Genomic DNA, 18,908 nt, shown 5'->3' on the forward strand with positions numbered 1-18,908 from the left:
ATAGTTACAAATGTAATCGTGCATTGCTTGGTTTCTTTCATAATACATCATGTCATTATTTCTATGTCTGATTAGTAATTCACACTTGTTCAAGGTTATTCTATTTGGGATTTTATGTCATGTGTACAAGTATTTTCTTTCTCCAAAATTAGGCTTTGCTTTGACAATAAGAGGAAAACTTTCAGAGTTTTGATGAAGGAATCATTTACATACATGGCATATAGGGTGGATCATTAAGAATTCCATCGCTGCAGCCCCTGACAGATCCATCCACAAAGTTTGATGGCTCATTCATATCCTGCAATGAGTTAACAAGAAAGATTCTGTGATGTCAGAGGCAGTGTGGCCTTGGCTCTGAAGGACACCGCTTCACAGAGGTGAACACATCTTATTTAAGCCCTCAGCTAATAATTTCATTGACTCTGTTTACTCTAAGGCATTGACCCAAATGGACTCTAAGAACCCATGTTCATCTAAGTAGAGTGTGAAACTCCTAGTTTACCTGGCATTTTTAAATTTGTGAGGATTACTTCACAGTAGCAAAAATATGGAGATTATGCTGAATCCATGACCTAAGGAGATTCCTTGATACATCTCCCCACACAAGAAACCCATCTTTGTTTTCCTATGTGTGAATTACTCACTTTTTATCTGTGGCCAATGGTTGCTATTATATTCCCCTACTCTTTCTTAGTCCAGTAGCTTGGACTAATTCTGACATCAGCAGAGACCAAACACAAGGAGGAGTGTCTCGCTTTCTGCAGTAGATGCTGTCCTGAAGAGTTGTGGGTAACTCAGAACCAAATCTGGAAATCAAATCATACTTGGGGGATTTATTACTTAAGTACAAGAAGTAGCGGTTCCTGAGGTGAAAATTCACTGCCTACTTTGTTAGCAGAAAAGTTAAGGTTTTGTAAATTGGACTACCTTAAACAGGACATACTAGGGCAAAGGCAAGTATTTGGGGAACTATTTACTATTTTGAGTTTTTCAGCCGTATCTGCCCGCCAGCAGAACAAAAATCCCAGAGCAATCATCTCCCTAGTCCTCAAAGCTACCCACAGCTCTTCCCTCTTTGCTTTGCCTATATTTGGGCTAATCTTTCATACATCCGCTCTGGGCCGATCCACCCTGAGAATAGTGGCCAGAGAAGCCCCAGGGCGGCCAGGGGGCTTGTAGGTCTGTCTCTGGGTGAATTATGAGCTTCTTTCAGCCTAGCCCGGACCTGTGAAGCCCTTGAGAGCTGGCCTAGAATACGCTCAGGATTTCAGGCCACTGGACAGTGAGGAAGAAAACTGGAATGCTGATATGCCGCCCATCCCTAGAAAAGCACAAATAGAAGAGCCTTTGGACCATGTCCTGCAGACATTTCAGGAAGCCCTGCTCTTAAGCCCAACTGACATGTGTAAGCAACATCTGAACCGGCCTTTGAAGATGAGTCTGTACCAGCACTATGGTGAACGCCTATTGTCTCTTGCATTCATGCCTTGCCCGCCCCAGCTCCGTCCTATATCACAGGATGGGCCCTTAGGCTCCCCTAGCATCTGCTTCTGGGTAGTTTGGCCAGTGGGAGGCACTGGCCAGCGACCGGAGGGTGGGAGATAAGAGAAGCTGGGGTCTATGTCCCTCTCCCCCTTTCTCTGGCAGCATCTTCCGTAGCGGCACATATCCTCCATGGGCTTCGGCTTCTGCAGGCATGTTCCTGGGCAGACCCACAATCATCTCTGTGTCTCTGGGGGTCCAGCACCTCAACTGTATAAGAGTATTCCTCTCTCTCACTCCTCCAGCCTTAGCTCCCTCCTTTGCTTGTCTCTGAATTGCCTCTCCATGGTTTGACTCCTAACATTTCCAAAGAAAAACCAACTAAGCGTGCACTTACAATCCACAATCCGTCAAACTTTAAGCTCTTCTCTGACTCTTCAGAATTCGCATACAGCTCTTTTATTTCCGTCTTCCACCATGCAGCCGTGCTATTACGTAAGAAGTCAGGAAAAGCCACGTAGGCTCTGTACAGCTGTAGGAGTAAACACATACTCTCACATTGGGTCTTTGCCTGTCCGGCTGTCCGGGAAGGGGAGTCTGGGGACCAGGAAGGGGTGAGGAGCAGGTACTTGTGCAAGGCACTGCCCCTCTCAGGGTCTGAAACTAGCCTCAGGCTCTGCTGTTGCTTCTACAGAGTTTACTATGAACACAAAGATCAGAGAAGGCTGACTGCATTCATTATTCTCCTAGAAGGAGGTTAGAGAGTGTTAAATCCCCTTTAAACATGAGATTTGTTTAATGACTGGGCCTTTAATCCTATGAACTGCAAAATTAACTATCTGTGTCTAAATGATCAAACTTTAGACATACAAATGTTTTTTTCTACACTGGTCAAACAAAGGAGACCAGTCACCCAGGGAAAAGGGAGCTGCCGAGTTTAAAGGGGCTGCTAGATGCCCAGGCTGATATGGCATCAAGTGCTGAGTTCAAAAACATTACCCCTTTTGAACTGGCTGGCATATTGTCTTATATGGGCACGATTCATCAAAACCCCAGTCTGTCCATAACCTCTCCAGGGAAAATATTCTGGACTTCAATTCATTATTTTTCAAGCACCATTGGATTTAAACAAAATACGACCTATTAAAGGCATACATGTGAAGACATTTCACTTGATTTCCCTCTACACATTTCCAGTTTAGTTGCTTATTATGTTTTCTGTTTGAGGATCTCATTCTACCAAGAAATTACCAGTTGACAAGCATGCTCAGAGAGCTGCTTAACCAAGTGCTGGGATAAGACTCGTAAGTATCCAGATGTTTAGGGCAACGTGGACAGAAATCTGCACGTAACTATACCTTAACCTGAGTTTCATGGTCAAGGGATGTATCCACATTCACATTGGGCAGTTCTGGCCAAACCTAGAGAAAAAAGAAGAAAAATTAAAACCTCTAAAAGGCATTGCACATGGACCATGAGATGATTCACGTGTCAGACTCTAATGACATGCATCTCCATAAAATTCTTGGAGATCTTTGCCATTAATTAAATTGTAAAATCTGAATATATGGAATTCTGTTAGGGGAAAATAGGCTAGGGTCCCTTGACTCATTTCATAAGCTTTCAAAATCATTAAGTTCAAAAATAAAATGAGCTAAATCTGTTTTAAATACATCCTCTGAACAATCACCTTTCAAATGTCTGCTCTGAGATCTGTCATAGACATATAACAAAATTCTCTTCAAAAATAACAAATTTAAAACATGACTCTAAAGAACTAAGATTGATTTCATTCACAACCTATAAACTTAGCCTCAATATTCTTAAGCAGCATTATCACTTATTGGGGACCCCAAATACACATAGCATTAAAAAAATCCAGAGTTTCAACCAATCTCATCTGTATCTAGAAGGACATTAACTATATACATTAATTAATTAATCCATTCAGCAAACGCTTACTGACACTACATGATAGGCACTGTATCTACTGAGATTTAAGTAAGAAATAGCCATTGTTTTCTTTTTTTTTTCCCTAAAGATGTATTTATTTGAGAGAGAGAGATAGGGAAGAGAGAGCATGAGCGAGAGGAGGGGCAGAGGGAGAGAGAATCCTCAAACAGACTCCTCATTGAGCAGGGAGCCCAATGTGGAACTCAATCCCAGGACCCTGAGCTGAAACCAAGAGTTGGACTCTCAACCCACTGAGTCACCCAGGAGTCCCTCTAGCCCTTGTTTTCTAAGAGTTTACAGATAAAATGTGCGTGCTAAGTGACATGCTATCCTCTCTGAGGATACTAATATAGGAAAAAGAAGAAATAGGGAGAGTTAAACTGGTCATTGGATGCTTCCTAGGGGGGTACATTTGAGCTGGTCTTGAAGTGCAGGTATTATTTGGATAAGCTGAGAAGGCAACATTCAAAGGCACGGTGAGCATGGCATGCACCTAGAACAATAGGAAATAGCACAGATTCAGACTCTGCTCTGAATCGTGCCTAGGAGCTTCTGTCATCTGGGGTTAGGAAGTTCACCTACAATCCTGTTGCTATAAATCAAACAGATGAAGACTGAGGTCACAAAAAGGAACTAAAGGAGACATGAGGAGAGGGAGAATTTACAGGGCTTAATGATTTATTTCGATATGGAGGATGCTAAGCATCATAGGTCAAAGATGAACACAAGTTTTGAGTATGGGTGCCTGGCAGGCAGAGACTTCAGAGCCATTCTTAAAGGACTTCTTTAGGTTTGATACATGACCCGCTGGAATGCATAAGGGGTGGAGCACCAGAATAGATCCAGATAATAGAACAAAGCTCACTGATATTTTAGAGAATTAGACCTGTAACCTTGGTCTTATTAATCAGCATCAGGCAGATTTCTACTCATTCATAATTTATTAATTACCCATATATTTTGCCAAGATTTATTGACAGCCTCTTTTTTTTTTTTTTTTTTTGACAGCCTCTTTTAATCAAGACATTCTGGTGCTGATTAATTATGGGCATCTTCTCCCAAGGCTCACCTTTCCCCAGACAATGTCATTGCTGTTGGGCCATTTGATGAACACATTGTTGTCCTGCCCTCTGGTGAATGGGCGATACTGGGTCTCATTGCCAGAAATGGCTGGGTCCTGCAATGAAAGGGTTTAAAACAGTGAACATGAGAAAAACATCTCCAAGACAAAAAACAAAAACAGAATACCCATAGATAATTTGCCTTATATCTATAAAATTCTTGAGGAATAAAGTATGCTGTTTGAAAACGTTCCTAGAGATAAACCAGGTTAATAAGACATTACCCTCCCATGAATAAAGCCAATTTATTGTGCTCCCACAGATATCAGTACTCCTTGAGAACATGAAGCTTCTTTCTTCTGTTCTGGGTCCAAAGTGGCTTCCCTGTTCACCCCATCCCATACCTGCCTCAGTTATTCTATAATAGTATCTTATTTCACAATTGTCATATAAATTATCACTATCTGAAATTATCTTTCTTTAATGTTTACTTATTGGCTATCTCTGTTTGGTAGAATAAAATCCCTATAAGGAAAAGGACAATGTCTTATTCATTGATTTAGATTACATACACGCACACACACACACACTTTTTAGAACAGTGATTTTCAAAGACCCAGTATTTGATTAATAACTGAATGAATGAATGAATGAATGAATGAAAGTCAGCAAATAATGCTCTATTTCTTGGAAGCTAGAAGGGAGGACCGTTTGTAGGTAACTACTTCTGTGTTTATCAAAATATAGCCTCCAATGCAAAATAATGAATTGGTGTTCTAAATCTTAGCTCAGGTGCTTGTGAGTTTAATTAAGAAGAAGTAAGTCCCCTGAGCCTCACCATTGCCGGGTAATGATACAACTGGAGTGGCTTTTGAACCCCCTAAGGTAAAGATGAGACTAGAATATAGCTATTCCCTCGGAGGCACAGCTTGAAACAGTGAGGATTTTTGGATGTTTTTGCTATATTCAGTGTTTCAGTCCACAGTTCTAACTCTAACCAAGGGAATCGTAATAATAAATTACATCCCAGTGACAATTATGAAAAATAAATATTGCAAAGTATCACCATTGGAAAGCCATTTTTCATTTGTTCTGTCCTCCTTTATTTGCTTTTTAAAACTTTAAAAAATAATTATAGCTTCACAGGAAGTTGCAAAAAATGTTTGGGAAGTCTCGTGTACTCTCCATCTAGTTTCTCCCAATGGTACTATTTTACAGCCATGAACACAGAAACAGAAAATGGGCGCTAATCTTCTAAATACTTACCAGAATGAGAATGAATCTCATGCCACCAATCTTCATTTGCTCAATCAAGAGACTGAGGTTTTGGAAGCTGGGGCTGAGAGTGAAGCCCAGCTTCCGGTCCATGTAATCGATGTCTACATGCTGGACATCCTACAGGAAGGAGCAAGCAAGATGCTGGGGATCCCATGGCAGTATCCCTCAGGGCCCACAAATGGCTCTGCTGACCCCAGCCCAGGCCCCTCCTAATTTGTCCCATACCTTGCTACACTGACTTTTCAATTCTGCTGATTGAAATTGCTTTCTGATTCCTACATATGGATCACCTGTCCCCATCCTTTTCCTTCTGTTCCCCCAATTGGAATTCTCTCTCCTTTCCCTCCCTCGATTCATTTCTTTTCCACTCCTCAAATTTCAAACTGGTGAGCCCATCAAACCAAGTGCTAGTTGAATGTTCAAGAGTAGAAAGCAGGACTTCCCTGAGAAACAGAAAAGTGTAGTTTTATTTTCCCCCCTCCAGTAAATCTGATTGGATTTATTCACATTTAGAACTATATTATTATATAGCTGTCTAGAATGTGTATATTTATGCCATTCCATTTGACTTGATGGTCCATGAGATGAGAACCTTGTCTTCCTTTTTCTCTAAACAGTACCAGCCCAGACTTCTGCATGTGAAAGTCACTCAATCCAGGATTGGTGAGTGATGGCTAACATGGTTAATATTGAAGTTGAAAAAAAGAGGTGCTTCTTTTTAGCCTGAAGAGGATAATCACCCATATTGTCTTAAGATTCTAGGTAAAACTTGTTTGGGGAGCAGAGATTTGTGCAAAAGCCAAAGCTTGGAAAAGAATAAACCAACATACTATTAACACTGATCACCTTGGTGAGGTAGATCTCTGGAATTTTCATCTTTTAATTTTCCAATTTTTTCTAATTTACATTTAATAAGTATATGGTAGAGTAGTATATAAAAATAAAATACTTAAAGCCTGGATGAATATTTCAAATTATCTTTGATGAGAACATCATAACACTTTATTCTCATCTTCCAGTCATTAATTGTCCTCTAAACTCTCAGGAAGTGGACTGAAAGCAGAGAAAGAGCATAAGTGATGAGAAACTGATGATTACAGAGGAGGAAGGACATGCTATCTATGGACTTCTGCTTGCTGACAGCAATAACCTACACTTCTTCTGGCTTATGAAGGGGTCTACATTGTCATTGTGTGATATGCATATGTGGATATGTGTGCTTTAGAGAAGGTGAAGACTTGATTTTAACTGCTTTCTTTCATACTGTCACTTTATATCCATCCTCTCTAAGAACAATCACAATATAATCTGGGGTTGTCATCCTCGTGACATGATTCTCACTTAGAAGTTCCCAAAGTCATGGCTTAAGACCAGCCATGCCTACTGCAGGATATTCCTGGCAAAAGGCAGTGAGTAACAATATCCCTCAATCACACTGCCAATTACTGAAGAATTAATGCAAATTTCAATTTTGAACCCTTGATTTAAAAGGGTGGCATGAAATAAATTTAAAAAGCATGGTATTCCATACAAGACTAGCTCCACAGCTACATTTTCCTATATTGAAATAGTCATCAATAGTTTCCCTGAAGACAGTTTCAATCTATAATGAGGCACAAATTCCCATAACTAATCAAACCACGGACTGAGTGGGGGAATTCATACATAGGGAATCTGGGCCGCCATCATTGCCTCATACAATTGGGAGATCTCAGTATCATTCTGGTATCCGTAGCGACTTAGCTGGAATCCCAAGGCCCAGTATGGAGTCATTGCTGGCCGACCAATCAACTAGAATAAAAAAGAAAAATGGATCCAGGAAGAGTTTTGGGGAAAGGGAAGAAAAGTCTTATACTTGAAGCAACTTGAGCACTTCTACTGAGCACTGTCCAATCTCAGAGGCCTCGCTCAAGAAAAATCAGAAAGTCAAATAAATATGGAATGACCATCAGCATGCAGAATGACAGAAAATCTCCTGTGTTCTGGAGCTTCCACTCTCTATTACTGATTAGAGATTCTTAGGATGCTCAGCAAATAATTAAGAGACACATGTGGCATCTCTATGCCTTTATACCTGTAACATTAGCACCTAACTTCAGGAAAGACAGCAATAACGTAGTAGGAATACACAGGAGACATAGAAATAAAAATCGACCTATCTCAGTGCTAAGAACACGGTAATACCCAATAAACATTTGATTGTTTATCAATGCATAGAGTGAATTCTAACCTCAGTGTATTGTTGAGTTACAAGCTCAGGGGTTGGCCCCAAAACCATATAAAAGTCCAAAATCCCTCCTGTGGTGCGGTATGTTAGGGCAGGAGTGGGCTGGAATGACACATCTGTTAAAAAAAAAAAAGAAGAAGACAAGGAGTCCTTGGAACTATACATCACCCAGATAGGAAATCTGCCCTCAAATGTACTCTTCACTCTCTTTCTTTAAAGCTCTCCTTCTCTGGAAAGTTTTCTTTCATGTAGTGGAATAGATGGGTTTACAGGTACCCCAAACATAATCTTAATCTCAACATCTTGTATCACTCTGAGAAAGGAAGTTAAACTGTCACAGTAAAAGAAGGTCACGCAATTTGGTCAAAATTTTACCGCTAATACCTGGCCTAAGGTTCTTCATAAATCTGGAAGGAAGGAAGGGAAGGAAGGAAGGAAGGAAGGAAGGAAGGAAGGAAGGAAGGAAGGAAGGAAGGAAGGAAGGAAAAGTCAGTTTATCTATCCCATTTCCCTTGCCCTTGAATTTCTCTATTTCTATTGATATTCCAGATCCCAGGAAAGGGGTCACAGCTAGTTATGGTGGTACACAGGGAACATGCCTCTGTCTTACCCATGGCATTGCTGTTTAGCAGGAGCACCCCATGGGCACTGCCATCCTCCTCCAGTGCCATGTAGTAGGGGTGGACGCCATAGGAATTCTTCTTGTACTGGGGGAGCCATGGGGGAGAGTAGGCAGTAATCAAAAAAAGAAATACTCGAAAAGTTGTTTCTACATCATAATGCAAACCGCAAGCTCCTATTCAATATTGAAGATTCAGCATAATGTCACGTCCTTTATAAAACCTTCCTTAATCTTCCTTTCCACCCCAAATAAAAAACCAGGTGCCCTCCCCTTCCATGTCTTCCTCGTTTATTATTATGTAATTCTATTATAGCACTGATTATACTGGATTACCATTAATTCTGCATCTCTCTCTCTTACTAGCCTATAAGCCCCTGGAGAAGAGACAGTGTTTTATTACATAAGACATGCACCTGACACACAGAATATACTAAAGAAAAGTTTATGAAGTAAAATCCATAGTCCACAGGAAAAAACATGTTAGGGACAGAAGGAGCATAACCTGTGGCCTATTTCATCTGAGAACAGAATTTATCAATATAAGGTGAAGCTGATTAATAGGGCACTATACACATACATATGGATTAAGATAAGTTTACACGGAGAGAAACTGATTGATAGTCTTATTCTTCTGTGCTTACCGCTGGGGGCTCATCACGAGCAAACATTCCCCACGTGGTCCAGTTTATATTTCTTCTGAAAGCTGTGTGCTCCGTCTCCCCAAAGCCATAGATGTACTGAGAGGGGAGGCGAGTAGAAATGGAGAGGAACATGTCGTTGAAGGTGAAGCCAGGCAGCTGAGAATCCCAACTGCAACACAAAGGCATACCTCCACATTGTACTGATCACAGGCCAGAGCAAGCACGGGGCCCATTGGGGAATTCTAGTTGATTATGAAGCCTCCTAAAGGAATGCACAGCTGGATCCAGGTTCAAATACTGGCTGAAGACACAGCTCGTAACAATGGCCATGACTCACTGCCAACGTTCTGCGTTTGCATTTTTATTCTGTGGTCTGCAAGGCTGAGAACTCTTTTTCTGAGTCATGGGCTCCTTGAAGGCAAGAACTATGTCTCACTCATCTCTTTATCTCTAGTTATCATTGTCTGGAGTATCAGTTTGACTACACGTATGAATAAATAAGCAAGGTCTAAGCAAATTTCCCAACAGAAAAGGGTGAAGCTCTTAGAATGACTTCTCTTGATTGGCCAAAGGACTTCTTAGCAAAGAATGCCACTGACCAAAGTTAGACATGCAGTCAAAGAGAGCCAAAGGCTGTCTACATGTGTGCCTACACGTGATGGTTTTTACTTGGAAGGGGAACTTCAGCCCCAGGCAAAATCCAGACCTTCACTTTATTCCATTCAGCAGCAGGACAAGGGATGAGAAATGACAACTCTTTTTTCACATTTAATATTGGGAAAAGGCTCTAAGTCTACAGGGCTGATTGTAAGAAACTGTTTCTCTTTCCTTAGTAAACATTCCCTCTCTCCTGAGTCTTCTGTTATTTTGTAATGAGGCTATATAGAGCTGATTTCTATCCTAGGTTATCTGTCATGCTTATTAAAAAGAGTTTTCTGTTCTACTTAACAAGAACAATGAGTAGAACATGCATTTTTCTTTTTTCTGAAATCAAGCAACACTTATTTTAAGCCTCTTATTAATTTTTCTTGTTGAGTTAGTGACTAGTAGAAAATAGAGCAATAGATCTACTCCCTGTTTAACACACATACACACACACATACTTACATTGTCTCTAAGATTAATATTTTATGTGCATTAATCAGAACCACCATAATTAGACTTAGAACCACTTTAATGAGAACTAAATAAATAGTGCTTACATCACAGTGCTGGAGCTTTTTCGTCGAATCTGGATCCCAAAAGGATTGTTCTGAATCCTGACGTCATACAGACGGTCCTCAGGGGAGCCAACTGGAGAGGGAGGGGTGTTCAGAGTCACTGGGACCTCGTACCTTTTGTTCGTGGAATCAAAGATCTAACAAGAAGAGAGAAGGAAACTTTCTGATGGAATAATCTTAGACCTAAAATCCCTCCTGCCAGCTCATATAATTCAGTTCCCATGTTTTCTGGCCAGTTTGAATCATATTGGGAGGCATCAAATATCCCAAAGCAAATAGAAGTGAAGCCTCCCCACCTACAGTGCCCAATATGGATCCTGAACTCGAAAATGCCTCAGAAATACCTATTCAGAAGCAGGGAGGACACTTCCTCTAAATAATTTATGAATTCAGTGTATAGAATTTCATGGATAGAATGTGTGTGTGCGCGCGCGCGTGTGTTTATGAGTACGTGAATATGTACATGCACGTAATTGTGTTAAGATTATGTTTGGGCATGTATGTGTATGTCAGAAATTAGAGAACCAAGTTTTTATATGGACTCAGATCTTACTGGTTGAGCTTTCAGATGCTTAAGACAAGTTTTGCCTGTAGCCCTGCTTCTTAAAATTGTGTTTCTCAGACCCAAAGCAGCAGTGTAACCTGGAGGCTTGTTAGGAATGCAAAATCTCAGGCCTCCCTCCCCTCCAACTTCTGAATCTGAATTTTCATTTTCACAAGATCCCTGGAGTGATTCCTCCAACACAGTGTGAAAAACAATGTTTAGAGCTGGTTGTCCAAGGTGGTACTGTCACTGGTGAGACCCCCGTGCCCCCCTGAATTCAAGGCTGACCCCCTGAACTCAGGAAACTCCTAGAAGCTTCTGCCTAACTCTAACTTTTTCTTTTAGAAACTAACTATGGAATTGCTGGAACAGGAAAAGAAACATTTGAGGAGAGGTCTGTGTAGATGGCACAATTAACTCCGCTTCATTATAATGTTAAAACCCCCTTCTGATATTCATCGCCCGCCCTAACAAAAGGAGCCTGTTTACCCCTGTTGGGGAGTCACTGGCTTTGGAAATCATTCCCTGAAATCTCCTTTTTGGTACACATAAAGATGACCTTGTGAGGCAGCTCCGCCTACTGTAGTCTCTGTCTCTAACTCACCCGGCAGTGGATCCACCAGGCACTTGTGGCCATTGAATGCTCTACAGGTGCTAATCTGAATTGAGACTTGTTATAAGTGCAAACTGCACACCAAAATTTGAAGAGTTAGTATGAATAAAAGATTCTAAAATATCTCAGTAACTGTTTTTGGATTACGTGGTGAGATAATATTTCAGCATGTTAGTTAAATAAACTGTGATTAAAATGCATTGCATTTGACTTTTTTCAAATACATTTTTAAGAGTGTGGCTATTAGGAAATACATGTGGTTCACGTTGTACTCCCCTCAGAGCAGAGCTGTGGATCTCAAAGTGTGGCCCCTTCACCCACAGCAGCATTGGCATCACCTGGAAACGTGTTAGGGAAGCAGACCCTCAGACTGGAAACTCCAGGGCAGAGGCCCAGCAATCTGAACTTTAAGGAGACCTGTGGGTGATTCTGGTACTCTCTGAAGTTTAAGAACCACTGCTAGAGAAATAACTCTAACATTGGAAGTGGGTCAATGCCACTTGTATGAGTTTCCCATGGAGCAGACACATTTTTTCACAGGGCTAAGAAGGGGTTCTTTGAGGACACTTATGACTGAGCACTTGGCAGTGCAGGACATTCACAACCCTGGTGGGTCCAAGGTCACATCCTGGTTCTACCATGCTCCTAAGTCTCTGACCTTTACCTCTCTGGGCCATGGTGCCTTTGTCCATAAAATGATGGATTTGGACCAACGGTGTTTCAATGACTTTCGTCCACATGGAGCTGTAAGAACTCTGTGTTGAGGATCAGAACCTGAACCACCTTGGAAATTACCTTGAACTGCAGCATGTTTTCTGTGTGGTAGATCACGCTCAGCTGGAGGAAGCTGATTGCTGCCGAGAGAGAGCTAGAGGCAGGGGCTGCTCGGGCTGATTCCGGGGCCCCCAGGTGGGCAAGGTCTGTGGTGATGCCCGTAGGCAGGTACTGAATGTTACTGGCGGCATACCTAGGGATGGTGTCGTAGTAACAGGTGGGCACGTCAGGAACAGTTGTGTACTAGAACAAGAGGAGAAATTCTCCATCAGCCTCTAACACCATACTTTGAGGGTCTGATTCCTGGAGAAGTTGGTTCACACAAACTAAGTCTCTTACACCATGCCCGTTATTATGGCTTGAATTATGATCCCCCCACCCCCATAAGATGTGAAGTCCTACTCTGGTATCTGTGAAAGTGACCTTATTTGGAAATAGGGTCTTTACAGATGATCAGGTTCAATGAGATCATTAAGATCAGCCTAATCCAATATGACTGGTGTCATTAAAAGGGGAAATTTAGACACAGAGACAGACCTGCACCCAGTGAGATCCCCATGTGAGGAGGAAGGCAGAGACCGGGGTGATGTTTTTATAAACCAAGCAAGACCAATGAGTGCCAGAGAACCTCCAGAATCTGGGAGAAATACATGAGACAGATTCTCCCTCCCTTTTCTTAGAAGGAACCAACTCTGCTGACACCTTGATCTCATACTTCTAGCTCCCAGAACTCTGAGATAACAAATTTCTGTTGTTCTAAGTCACCTAGTTTGTGGTACTTTGTTATGACAGCACCAGCAAATGATTTAAATCCATTTAAAAAACACATGCCCGTTGGCCTCCTCTACTGGGTGGACAAGGAAGGGTCAGCAGTAAGCCTGATCTGGAGCCTGGAATCCTCAGTCAGGCTTCTGCTCCAGCGTTCTCATTGTTGCCATTGTGACCTTGAGGAAATCTCTCTGGCTTTCATTCTATTTTTCAAATGAAGACAAACAGTCTTACCTTAACTTCCACAAGGACTCTCTAATAGATGGAAAAAAAAAAAAAAAAAAACCACCTCACTTAAAATACTCAATGCACAATGCATACCCAACGTATTACTGTTGTGTTAAAAATAAAAGTGGGGTTTTAAATGCTGTGGTTGGAGGAAAGAGAGAGTGTCTTCTGATTTGGGATATCTGAGGAAAACACTGACCACTTCTCACACGGAGTTGGCAAAATAATTTATCAGTTGACATAGTGTCATTTTCTTCCTGAAGGATGATTACTCTTCAACCCAGCAACATTTGGGAAGTGTTTTCTAGGTGCCTAATTATTCATGGGACAGTTTTTCCAACTTCTGCTCACTGTGGTAATCTGTTCACTGATTATTACCTCCCAAAGGCACCCCCGCAGCCGACACCTCTCCTCAGAGACAGCAGCACCCTCAGGGTAGCAGTTGAATTTCTCCAGGTCACTGACTGGAAGTTTCCATTCAATGGAGAATTCTTGACCGAGTACCAGTCCCTTGAGATCACTGATCTTCACCACCTGAGGAAGGAGAGGCCACACGACAAATAAGGTGAGGCTGAGCCACCCGGCTAATGTCCTTCCCTGATGATCTGGAAGGGGAGCTAGCCCTTCATCCACTTTGTCATGGGCTATTTGGAATATTATTTTTTATCCTCTGGAGCTTTTGACCTCCCTGTCGGGAAAATGAACTTGGCTTATTCCTGACCTTTCTCACCTCATGGAGTCATTGTGGAATGTTGAATGGGAAGGGCTTTCATCATATGAAGGAGTACAGATCACAAGCAGGGCTGTCTTTGTCAGACTCACAGCCCTCTGGGTATGGTGCTCACCACATTGTAATAATGATGGCAGTAATAACAACAGTTAAACTTTATGGAGCATTTATAGGGGCCAAGCACTGTGATAACTACTTTATATGCATTATGTCCATCAATCCTCGAAGGTAATCCTATGCTGCAAATAATATGGCTATCTTCATTTCACAAAATAGAAAACTGAGGGTTAGAGAGGTTTGATGTTTTGCCCAAGATCTCGCAGCTAGGAAACAACAGAGCTAGGACTGGAATCCCATTCTGCTTAGTACAGAAACCAGGCTCTTATTTTTTTCTATCTGCATTGTCAGAATGGAAGGGGGCTGCCCTAAGAGATAGTGAATTTCCCAGCACTTGAAATAGTCAGCTAACAATTGGAACCTTCTGTTAAAGATTAGCATGGAAGGTACTCATTCAGTAAGGGCAGAACTGAATTACCCCTAATGTTCTATTCAACTCTCCTTTTCTGTAATGGTATAAAAGTAGTGTGTCAACTGTGTCTCAAACAAAGAGAGTCTTTAACTTAAATGAGTAACTTAAATACTCTCCAGAACTAGGCCAATGTATTGAATTATATTTTCATTGTATCACATCTGGAATCTGCAGGTCTAGTCTTAAATCTGCCCAGAGAAGAGCTGCCTTGCCTCAGAGTCCCAGCTCCCACTGTCTTCTTCAGTGTTCTGATACAAACCAAGCTCAGGAGTCCATATTTAGCATGCATATGTTTCTCCTTCTGCAACTGCCCTGTGGTATGGTAGATTTGCATGCAGCAAGCCAGCTGTCTCTGTAACTGCCCAAAGTCAAAAGAGCAAGGGAGAGCTGGCTGTCAGAATCTTAGCCCAGGGCTTTTGACAAGGGCACTGCAAGGATGGAACAGTCTCCCACCTTTGATGAAACATTGTAGGCAACATTTGAAATGGAGGTGGCAGAATTACTAAGTACGACGGTAAAATTGGTAGGTTGCTTGTCCATTCCCAAGATAATGATATCTGTAAACATGAGGTTGTTAGGGTCTGTATAGTTATTATTTGTAATATTTGCCCGTAGACGGTTCTGGAAAAACAAAACCACAAAAACATCTGTTTAGAAACCAGATACAACACCAAATACCCCTCAACATCTTGCTTTCTGACATCTGAGGTATGTCTTTTATCTCTGAAGTTCTAACTGGTGCCTGATGATGGTCCCCAGGGAATTTGCTAACCCAGACTCTACACGGTCTTCTATCTTTCAGTAACATTTCATGTTTGCTTTGGTTCACTGGTTATTTACTGATTCCATTGCTCAGGAAATATGTTCCTGACATCACAGAATTTCCAAGTGGACAAAATGGGTACTCTTAAAACAAACAAAAAGACACCAGCACACACAGACCTACTGGCATACAAAGATGAAGACACACACACAGAGTGCCTAAATATTTTTTTTTCTTTTAATGATAATGAGGTTAGGAGCTAAAATTTATGAGTGTTTACTCTGTGCCAGGCATGGTGCTAAGCATCTTGTTCCATTCCGACAGGAAGTTGTGAGGCTGAAGCTAAAATGAGCCCATTCTTGAGACAAGAAGACTAAAGCCCGAGGGAAGCAGACAACCTTCCCATGGAACCAGAGTTCAAAAGTGTAGCTCTGACCAAGGTGGAACTGAAGACTGAAGAAAAAAAAAGCAGAGGACAGTTTGATGTTTAAAAAGACAGTATCTCTCTCTTCTTTTTTTTTTTTTCCGGTGCTGGGAAAATTGGACAGCCACATGCAGAAGAATGAAACTCGACCATTCTCTAACACCATTCACAAAGATAAACTCAAAGTGGATGAAAGACCTCAATGTGAGACAGGAATCCATCAAAATCCTAGAGGAGAACATAGGCAGTAACCTCTTTGACATCGGCCACAGCAACTTCTTTCAAGATACATCTCCAAAGGCTAGTGAAATGAAAGCAAAAATGAACTTTTGGGACTTCATCAAGATAAAAAAGCTTCTGCATAGCAAAGGAAACGGTCAACAAAACAAAGAGGCAGCCCACAGAATGGGAGAAGATGTTTGCAAATGACACTACAGATAAAGGGCTGGTATCCAAGATCTATAAAGAACTTCTCAAACTCAACACCCAAAAAACAAATAATCAAGTCCATAAATGGGCAGAAGACATGAACAGACACTTCTCTGAAGAAGACATACAAATGGCTAACAGACACATGAGAAAGTGTTCATCATCATTAGCCATCAGGGAAATTCAAATCAAAACCACATTGAGATACCACCTTACACCAGTCAGAATGGCAAAAATGGACAAGGCAAGAAACAAGAAATGTTGGAGAGGTTGTGGAGAAAGGGGAACCTTCTTACACTGTTGGTGGGAATGCAAGTTGGTACAGCCACTTTGGAAAACAGTGTGGAGGTGCCTCAAAAAATTAAAAATAGAGCTACCCTATGGCCCAGCAATTGCACTCCTGGGTATTTACCCCAAAGACACAGATGTAGTGAAAAGAAGGGCCATAAGCACCCCAATGTTCATAGCAGCAATGTCCACAATAGCCAAACTGTGGAAAGAGCCGAGATGCCCTTCAACAGATGAATGGATAAAGAAGATGTGGTCCATTTATACAATGGAATATTACTCAGCCATCAGAAAGGATGAATACCCAACTTTTACATCAACATGGATGGGAATGGAGGAGATTATGCTAAGTGAAATAAGTCAAGCAGAGAAAGTCAATTATCATATGGTTTCACTTATTTGTGGAACATAAGGAATAGCATGGAGGACACTAGGAGAAGGAAGGGAAAAATTAAGGGGGGGAATCGGAGGGAGATGAACCATCAGAGACTATGGACTCTGAGAAACAAACAGGGTTTTAGAGGGGAGGGGAGAGGGGGGATGGGTTAGCCCAGTGATGGGTATTAAGGAGGGCACGTACTGCATGGAGCACTGGGTGTTATACGAAAACAAGGGATCGTGGATCACCACATCAAAAACTAATGATGTATTGTATGGTGACTAACATAACATAATAAAATAAAATAAAATAAAATAATAAAAAAATAAAAAGATTAGGGGACCCACAAGCGTGCCCAAGTGATTTTTTGCAAAGGTGCAAAATTTATGTAGTGGAGAACAAAGAGTCTTCAACAAGCAGTGCTGGGACAGTTGGCCATCTGGAGGCCGAAAGTAAAACCTGCACCTCAATCTCACATCGTGTATAAAAATTAACTCAAAGCAGATCACAGACTTAAATGTAAAAGGAAAAACTAAAATTTTTAGGGAAAAAATAGGAGAAAAATATTCAAGACCTAGAAATAGAAAGAGTCCCTACAGTGGACACCAAAAAGCATAATCCGTAAAAGAAAAGAAATGATAAATTAGACCCATCAAAATTTAAAAGTTTTGCTCTGTGAAAGACTCTGTTGCAAGAATGAAAAGACATGCCTACAGACTGATAGAAAATATTTACCCACCATGTATCCAACAAAGAAGTCCTCCCTAGAATGTATAAAGAACTCTCAAAACTGAACAGAAAAATCAGCCAGTCAATGAGAAAATGGGCAGAAGTGGACAGACATTTCACCTAAGAGAATATAAATATACACAGATGGCAAATGAAAAGATAGTCAACATCATTAAACATCAAAGAAATACAAACTGAAACCATAATAACAGGTCATTACACCCTTATCAGAAGAGCTAAATTAAAAAAAAAAAAGTTGTGACAACATAAATGTTGGTATGATGCAGAGAAACTGGGGTACTCAAACATTGTTGGTGGGAATGCAGAATGGTATGGCCACTCTAAAAACCAGCTTGGCAGTTCCTCACAAAACTAAACATGCAAATACTGTAAGACCCAGCAACTGCACTCTTGGGCGTCTATCCCAGACAAATGGAAACCTGTCCATGAATGTTCATAGCAGCTCTATTTGTAATAGCTATGACTGGAATAATCCAGATACTCTTTATTAAGCGAATGGTTAAACAAAAGGTAGACATCTATATCTTGGAATGCTATTCAGCAACAGAAATGAATAGACTTTTAATATACAACAACTTGATGAATTTTGAGAGAATTTTGCTGAGGGAAAAAAGCCAATTCCAAGCTTACATGCTGTATGATTCCATCTACATCACATTCTTGAAAGGACAAGACGTTCCCATGAGGGGAAACTGGGTAAAGGGGACAAGGGAAACTCTCTGTATTATTTCTTACAACTGAAGGGGGCTCTATAATTATGTCAAAATAAAAAGAATAGATTAAAAAACAACATGTTTTCTTATTCTTCATTCTTCCTTTCTTGAAAGAAAGGAGAGGGGCGCCTGGGTGGCTCAGTTGGTTAAGCGACTGCCTTCGGCTCAGGTCATGATCCTGGAGGCCCGGGATCGAGTCCCGCATCGGGCTCCCTGCTCGGCGGGGAGTCTGCTTCTCCCTCTGACCTTCCTCCTTCTCATGCTCTCTGTCTCTCATTCTCTCTCTCTCAAATAAATAAATAAAATCTTAAAAAAAAAAAAAAGAAAGAAAGAAAGGAGAAATAAAGGAAAGAGATACCCCACAAATCTCCACCCATGCACAATCAGCCTTCTAAGAAAATCAAATTAGAATTCTCACATCATCTGCTAGCATTACTGCCTTTCTTCCCCTCGGTGCTCTAGAGAGAGAGATGAGGCAAGTGTTGGTCTGTA

General features: G+C 41.2%; 1 protein-coding gene across 1 annotated transcript in view; it reads right to left on the reverse strand.

The window, feature by feature from the left end:
• Positions 1 to 18,908, reverse strand: part of MGAM2 (maltase-glucoamylase 2 (putative)) — an 85,227-nt gene that overhangs the window by 24,199 nt on the left and 42,120 nt on the right. The window contains exons 23-35 of the mRNA XM_064575629.1: positions 15,124 to 15,291; positions 13,790 to 13,945; positions 12,437 to 12,658; positions 10,467 to 10,621; positions 9,265 to 9,433; positions 8,612 to 8,708; positions 8,005 to 8,117; positions 7,440 to 7,565; positions 5,763 to 5,891; positions 4,505 to 4,612; positions 2,841 to 2,903; positions 1,880 to 2,014; positions 214 to 298 (exon numbers count right to left, since the gene is read on the reverse strand). Coding sequence (XP_064431699.1) covers positions 214 to 298; positions 1,880 to 2,014; positions 2,841 to 2,903; positions 4,505 to 4,612; positions 5,763 to 5,891; positions 7,440 to 7,565; positions 8,005 to 8,117; positions 8,612 to 8,708; positions 9,265 to 9,433; positions 10,467 to 10,621; positions 12,437 to 12,658; positions 13,790 to 13,945; positions 15,124 to 15,291 — 1,726 coding nt within the window. The remainder of the gene's footprint in view (positions 1 to 213; positions 299 to 1,879; positions 2,015 to 2,840; positions 2,904 to 4,504; positions 4,613 to 5,762; positions 5,892 to 7,439; positions 7,566 to 8,004; positions 8,118 to 8,611; positions 8,709 to 9,264; positions 9,434 to 10,466; positions 10,622 to 12,436; positions 12,659 to 13,789; positions 13,946 to 15,123; positions 15,292 to 18,908) is intronic.

Source organism: Mirounga angustirostris, unplaced genomic scaffold, assembly GCF_029215605.1.
Source record: "Mirounga angustirostris isolate CCGP_5_RB_7025 unplaced genomic scaffold, mMirAng1.0.hap1 SCAF_12, whole genome shotgun sequence".
Taxonomy (NCBI): Eukaryota; Metazoa; Chordata; class Mammalia; order Carnivora; family Phocidae; genus Mirounga; species Mirounga angustirostris.